Source organism: Caretta caretta, chromosome 1 (genome assembly GCF_965140235.1).
Source record: "Caretta caretta isolate rCarCar2 chromosome 1, rCarCar1.hap1, whole genome shotgun sequence".
Taxonomy (NCBI): domain Eukaryota; kingdom Metazoa; phylum Chordata; order Testudines; family Cheloniidae; genus Caretta; species Caretta caretta.
Genome location: NC_134206.1, coordinates 212,418,756 through 212,425,911, shown reverse-complemented (window position 1 = coordinate 212,425,911; position 7,156 = coordinate 212,418,756). Strand labels below are relative to the sequence as shown.

At 47.3% G+C, this 7,156-nt stretch overlaps 1 protein-coding gene across 4 annotated transcripts in view; it reads right to left on the bottom strand.

The window, feature by feature from the left end:
- Positions 1–383: 383 nt before the first annotated feature.
- The window catches only part of CD4 (CD4 molecule), a 30,226-nt gene continuing 23,453 nt past the window's right edge, over positions 384–7,156 (bottom strand). For 2 of the 4 annotated variants that reach the window (XM_075119735.1, XM_048820738.2), the window contains 8 exons: positions 5,882–6,037; positions 5,620–5,778; positions 5,122–5,376; positions 4,168–4,521; positions 3,759–3,995; positions 3,536–3,654; positions 2,373–2,440; positions 384–769 (listed from right to left, as the gene is read on the bottom strand). In XM_075119735.1, coding sequence (XP_074975836.1) covers positions 739–769; positions 2,373–2,440; positions 3,536–3,654; positions 3,759–3,995; positions 4,168–4,521; positions 5,122–5,376; positions 5,620–5,778; positions 5,882–6,037 — 1,379 coding nt within the window. In that variant the 3' untranslated portion in view covers positions 384–738. Of the gene's footprint in view, positions 770–2,372; positions 2,441–2,942; positions 3,018–3,535; positions 3,655–3,758; positions 3,996–4,167; positions 4,522–5,121; positions 5,377–5,619; positions 5,779–5,881; positions 6,038–7,156 lie in introns of those variants that run through there. The other 2 variants (XM_075119741.1, XM_075119748.1) reach the window with 2 other exon arrangements.

Here is a 7,156-nt window from a genome sequence, read left to right as displayed (position 1 = left end):
CTGGTTTGCCAAAATCTCCCCATACACAGGGATCTACTCAACCCGGTAACCAACCTTCTGTAACAACAAGTAAATTAAAAAACAAAACCTATGTTTAGTGACAGTAAGGCTACCTCAGGACCCACCCCAAATCCTTGGAAGCATGGAAATACCAAGTTAAGGGAAAGTCTCCAGCATTCCTTGTCACTGTCTGGAGGGCTGGATTGGGGAAGGTGGCGGTGGTGGGGAAGGAAGGGGAACACAGGATGCAGGAATCAGGGAGGGCTTCTGGCAGCAGGGGAGGTGGGTTGTGGGGAGAGGGCAGGCTGGGAGTGTTTGGGGAGGCCAGTAGCAGGGGTTGTATTAGGGGGAGATGATTGGTGCATCAGGCAAATAAATTCAGATTTTTCAATGAAAACTCTAAAGTGATTTATTGCATTTGGAGCAGGCACAGGAAACATCTGAGATAAAATCCAGGAGGTCAAATCAAGCATATGCGCAAAATACATCCGTATATACTTTACATTCAGTACTTTCCCTGATGGAGCTGAGGCTGAGCCATCACCCTGGGGTGGGTGCTTGTCCTGCTCACTGTATCCCATCCCCACCCTGATAAGATCCCTTCCTGGCAATGGGCTGGGAGAAAGATGAAAGAACAAAGCATTGCACTGGAGGAAGGAAAGGTGGGTTGGATCCAAGCAAGCAAAGTGGGCTGCAAGATGGCTTATCATTGGCAGAGACTTCATTCACCCTTCTGTCTCAAGCATCGGAATAGTCATTCTTCAGCTGACTGCAAGAGAAAGAAATTAAACAGCATGAGCTCTGGTACTGTAGAGGTGAGATGCCCCCTACTCTATGCAGTGACCCCACTGAGGTTGCCAGTCTCCTGACCTCTGGCCAGACTGGAAGGCATAGAACACAGAAGGACTTTATGTAGCTGGGGGGGAAGTGCAATATTTATACAAAGTTGATTAGGCATTTGTGAGACTTAATGCACTTTATTTCCAATGTGGCTGCACTGAGCTCTTTAGGGGAGTTAAAGAGCGACTATTGCTTCACGTTTTGCACAGCTTGTTCTGTTTTCAGATGTAGTTGTACTGTTTTGTCTATTTCAAATAAGGGCTATTTTTGAATCATAACTAACTATGCTACCTGCACTCACATAAAAACAAATGAAAGCAGAGCTATGTTCCGGTCACCCAGCACATAATCACCATTATGTCTCTTCCACTCAGCCCTCACTCCTCATGCAAAATAACATTTGCTAGGAACTTAGTAACGTTTAATGACAAGTGATAAGAAGGCAAATAAAATCCTGAGAGTTCACTAGTATACTCCGCATATAAATCCAGCATATGACAGTACAGGGCATCTCTTATGCTGTTGGCAACAGTTTTCCTATTATGGGGTTCATGAGGTCTAGTGTCTGGCCACCTAAAGACTGAAGCAAGCAGTTCAGTCTTGGCAATCCAGGCAGGCCTAGAAAGCTCACTGCTGCTTTTGCAGATGTGAAAGGTGCAACCATAATAGCAATCATCTTCCTCACAGAGCAGTCATTGTGCATAAGGAGGCATTTCCCTGGGCTTTCAGAAACATAGCCTTCCTTGAACTGAAGTTCTACGGCCACTGCTGGTCATCCCAGGATTGGAGAACAATGATGCAGCCCCCACCACTCTGTGCTTTTGGTTTTTGCCCAGAATAGCTTGTGGGCACTGAGTGCTTTGTCCAGAGACCCTACACCACTCACTGGTGCATGCGGGGCTTCTCTTCTAGCTAAGATTGCCACTGCATGGCTCTCTGCTAGTAATGACTGAACAGCTGCTACTGTCTCTGCACAGCTGCTTCTGCTGCCTCAGAGCATATAATCATCAAATCTTAGGAAATGCCAGCTCTCCACTCAGTGAGAAACCCTTGTTCTCATGAAAGCAGTCAGCAAGCAAAGCAGCATGCGTTGGTTTACTTGGACACTGTTATAGGGATTCTGGGAATTTGTCTTCTCCTCCCACAATCCCTCTGGCACCTGTGAGGCCTCCTAGAAGGCTATTAGCAATCACTCATAACACACTACAGTCTGGAGCAACACTAGGAATTCTGGGATGAATGCCCAGAAGAAATTGCTGCTAACACAAGCCAGTGCAGTGCTAGTGTAGATTTGGGGTGTAACTGTAAAGCCACTAAACATGAGTGTGAATATTGTGAGGATGCACTGATTTGTGTTTACCACAACTGAGATAACTAACATGAGTTAATTGCAACTGAGGGAAGTACAGTCTAGGCGCAGCCTGAAGAGAAGGGCCCTATGTCCTATTCCCCCATCCCTGAGTTAGCAGCTAGCCCCACTCTCCTGAGGCCAGCATCTCTCCCTAGTCAGAGGGGCCTGGATTTGTACTTACCGTTGACACTGACAAGTTCTCCTTTCAAGCAAGTCTCGCCTGGCTCGTGCTATCTTTTCAGCCCGTTGCTGCCAGGAGAGAAAGCAGTGTGGCATGAACCCTCATTTCTATATTTAAAGTTCTGCCCTCCAAAGTGGCCAGTGGTTTCAAACCCTCTGCCTGCCCTGACTGTACAGATTTTATTTGCCTTTGTCAAGGTTCCTTCCCCACTCTGAACTCTAGGGTACAGATGTGGAGACCTGCATGAAAACCTCCTAAGCTTACTTTTGCCAGCTTAGGTTAAAACTTCCCCAAGGTACAAACTATTTTACCCTTTGCCCTTGGACTTTCACTGCCACCACCAAACGTCTAACAGGGATATAATTTGGAAAGAGACTGTTTGGAAACATCTTTCCTCCTCAAATCCTCCCAAATCTTACACCCCCCTTCCTGGGGAAGGTTTGATAAAAATCCTCACCAATTTGCATAGGTGAACACAGACCCAAACCCTTGGATCTTAAGAACAATGAAAAACAGCAATCAGATTCTTAAAAGAAGAATTTTAATAGAAGAAAAAGTAAAAAGAATCACCTCCGTAAAATCAGGATGGTAAATACCTTACAGGGTAATCAGATTCAAAACATAGAGAATCCCTCTAGGCAAAACCTTAAGTTACAAAAAGACACAAAAACAGGAATCTACATTCCATTCAGCACAGCTTATTTTCTCAGCCATTTAAAGGAATCAGAATCTAACGCATATCTAGCTAGATTACTTATTAAGTTCTAAGACTCCATTCCTGTTCTGTCCCCGGCAAAAGCATCAAACAGCCAGAGAGACAGGCTTTGTTTCTTCCTCCCCCCAGCTTTTGAAAGTATCTTGTCTTCTCATTGGTCATTTTGGTCAGGTGCCAGCGAGGTTATCCTAGCTTCTTCACCCTTTACAGGCAAAAGGGTTTTTCCTCTGGCCAGGAGGGATTTTAAAGGTGTTTACCCTTCCCTTTATATTTATGACAGCCTTGCTCCTCAGAGATTTATCTGGGATATGGCTATTTTAAGAGCCCCTACCCTAGGGGTGGTGGTGCCTAGTTCCCTCCCACTTGCTCCTCTGATGGGGGGGAATCCTCAGAGAGTGCCATGAAGAGACTTTTCTCCTTTGCTGTCTGCTGGGACTTGGGCACTCACCCTTCTCTGCTGCTGGGTAATATAGATGTAAGTACATAGGCTTGCAAGGAGAAGCAGCACTATGCCAGCTCCAACCCCTGCCCAGCTCCACACACAGCTATTCCGTTCAGCAGCCTTCACTGTGGAGAGAGAAGTGAGTGAATGGGAGAGATAGATGTAGAGAGAGACACAGAGAGAGACAGCATGGGACTTTGAATGGAGGAAGTAGTGGTGGTCTCCCTACCCACAGTGTAGTCAATGCTGGTCATCACGTTGTTCTCCACCTTAAGGCTGCATCTCCACAGCCCCACAGTCTTGGTCTTCACCATCACCTCATTGCATCCCAACATATTTAATTCCTTCTCAGTCCCATTCACATGCTCCCAGAACAGCTGGGCATTATGTGGGACAGGAACCGAGAGCTTGCAGAGCAGGGTCACGTTAGCCCATTTGGAGAGCGGCTCAACAGGGTCAGCAGAGACTGCAAAGAGAACAAGAGGGGAACATGCAAAGGAAGGGATGGGAACAACCTTTCCATAGGGTCTGAGAGAGTCTCGGGGTCTCTAGATGGTAGGCACCTTTTTGGGAGGCACCTCCCATACTCCTGCCCCATTTCCTCTGTAGTGTCCATAGGGGCCACAACTTCCTCTCACCTGTCATCACCACTAGGTGGATGGCCTTCTCCACACGGCCACGGCTGACTGTGATCTGGCACTGATACCATCCAGCATCCTTGAACTGGACTTTGGGCAGTTTCACTTCCAGGTGATTGCTGAGTTTCCATGTAAACTGCATGTTGGCTATTTGCTTAAACAAGGGCAGCTCTTTAGAGGTGACGCTGAAATTAAACTTCTCCAGGTACTCGTTGTCTGCCATTGGTTTCCACTCCAAGCCCGTGATGTACTCCAGCTCTCTTATCTTCTGCAGGTCAGTGCTCAGAGAGTAGGAGAAGGACACAGTGGAATTAACAGCTTTGTAGAGTGTCTCCTGGTTCAAATGATGAAAACCTGAATTCAGAGGAGAACATATGGAAGTGTGGGGAGCAATCGTCTCATAATCAATTTTGCAACCTCACCATGGAGCAGGGAGGAGATAGTCCATCCCTCTGTCTAGCCCTAGGGAGACCCCCATCTGGAGTCCTGAACTGTTGTGGCTTTTCTCTGAGCTCCTCCAGAACTGAGCACAATAACCCAGAAGGGTTGGGTTCTTGGGAGAGAGTCAAAGAGCTAAATCCATCCAGCCAAGCAAAGCTACAACTGGAACAAGGAAATGAGAATCATCTGCATGAGTCTGAGATGCACAAATCCCTGGGGGAGGGGGACTGTTTAGGAGAACAAGGGGGAACGGGGTGAGACTGAGCCAAGGAACAGGAGCTCAGGAGCCAACCTTCAGTGCTTAAGGGGTCTGTGAGCCTGGGGATCCTGAGAGGAAGGCCCTGGTGCTGCATTGCTCAGGACACTGGGAACTAGGAACTCAGGAAATGGACTGTGACCTTTCCCTGGGGCTGTGTGTGAGGAGGAGATGGGATCTGTTTAGATTTATCCACCGTCTTCTGCATTTTCTAGGCATCTGCAAAGTTCTGAAACTCAGATCCATGCTTCTCTTACCTATCACCAGCACCTTATAGGGTATGTCCAGCTTAGCAGACAGGGATGTGATGTGGCACATCCAGGTTCCACTGTCCTCAGCCCGGAGGTTGTGTATCTGCAGACTGTGTCCACCATTCTTCAGTTCTCTTGACTGAGTGGCTGTCACTTTGTTCTCGCGGTTGTCATACCAGGTGACGATGGCACTTGAGGGACCTTGTATGGTCAGCATGAGTTTTTCATGCTGCAGGAGGTAGCCACTTGGAGAACTTGTAACTGTGAAGAGAGAGAGCCCGTCCGGTGAGTCCTGTTGTCTCCCAGCTTCCTCAAGGGAAAGGCTGGGACTGAAGGCGAGCATGGCGATCTCAGCAGAAGGGCAATCTGAGGAGGTGGGGCTCAGCTGGAGGAAAGGGATCTGCAATAGCTCAGGCCAGAGGAGATGGACAAAGGACAGGGACCTCAGCAAAGTGTTGTCTCAAAGCTCCTTGCACTCTTATCTCATTGTCCCAGATCACTCACCTTCAAACACTTGCAGCTGGACCATGAAAGTTCTGGAACCAACTCCACAGACGTACTTGCCAGCATCAGAGTGCCTCAGCTGTGACAGTATCAGGGAGAAGTTCCCCTTGGACATCTCCTGCTTATTTAATTCAGATCGATTGAAAAACGGAGTTCTGCCTTTGGGGAGAGAAAGAAGGCAGTGGGTGAAAGCTGCTCCCTAGGAGAGACGGGATTCCATAGCCCTGTCTGAGGGACAAGGGTGGTAAATTTGAAGTTCTACCTCTCAAGAGCTGCTTCTGATACTGGATCACAACTAGGTCATTGTATTTCCAGGTCACCCCTTCATTTTGGAATTTGTCAATACAGGGCAGGATCACCTGTTCCCCAACAGCACCAAACACTGTTGTCTCTCCCTCAGCCATAGTGGGGATCAGACCTGAAAGAGACCCCCCAAAATAATGTGGGGAAGGAACAGTCATTACAGTGGCAAAAGTAATACCCCCTCTCCATCAAAATGGACCCCAAACCTGCTAATCCCCCACACTCTTCCCTGGGAGTCTCCCCCATTTTTATTGCTCTTTTTCCTCTTGCAGTCTTCCTGAAATCTCTAGTCTCCTCATTCCAACCACCTCAACTCTCTTCCATAAAATCTAACCTAATCTATCTATCTATCTAACAAATGGTGACAGATGGGGCATTTTCCTGCCATATCCATGAAAAACCTTACTGAATTAAGTGTACGTATATCTGGATTAAGTTAATACATTGAATTAAATGCAAAGGTTATGTATTATTGTGTGATGGGATTGTATGTAACCTCTCTGGGGGGAGCTGTGATGTGAACCCTGGGAACTGTTAGGAACTTCAAAGGACTGTATTGAACAATGTGCCAGACAAGAATGGACTTTTGGGGACAAACAGTGTCAAGTGGTTTGTCTGGGGACTCTCCAGGGGGAGGTGAATGTGAAAACCCAGCCTTATGAAGCTGTGCCCTGAGGAAGGGACCATTGTCTGCTGATCATCTGCCCCTGGAATCTCAAGATGAAAGGCCCAAGGTGTATAAAGAAGAGACTGACCTATTCATGGTTGTTCTGGGTCTGACTCTGGGACAGTTATGAACCTGTAACCAGAGGGAAAACCCTGTGTGAGGTTTGAAGGATAGACTCCTACCAGAGCCCTTGTTAGAGGTGGGATGATCACTGCTAAATACTTTTTTTGTTTTTGGCATGCTTTCTCTGTATTGCTTTTGCCTTAGGAATAAATGTATTGGCTTAGAAAGACCTGTGTGGTAACTTCTAACTGCTGGCAATTACCGGGTTCATAACCTCTGGAGAGAAAGCACATTAGTCTTGTCGGCAGTCCTTACTAGGGTATTCACAGTGTAGGCAGGGAACTGTGCAGCCTGGAAATACCCTAGTCAGGAGGGAGAGAGATGTAGGTCTTCGTCCAAGAGAGGTGATGGCTGGGGAGCTGGAAGCCTAAGTGGGTGTTGCCTAAATCCTAGTATGCTTGTGTTTGTCTCTATTTCTGTCTCTGACACTTTGTGTCCCATCCT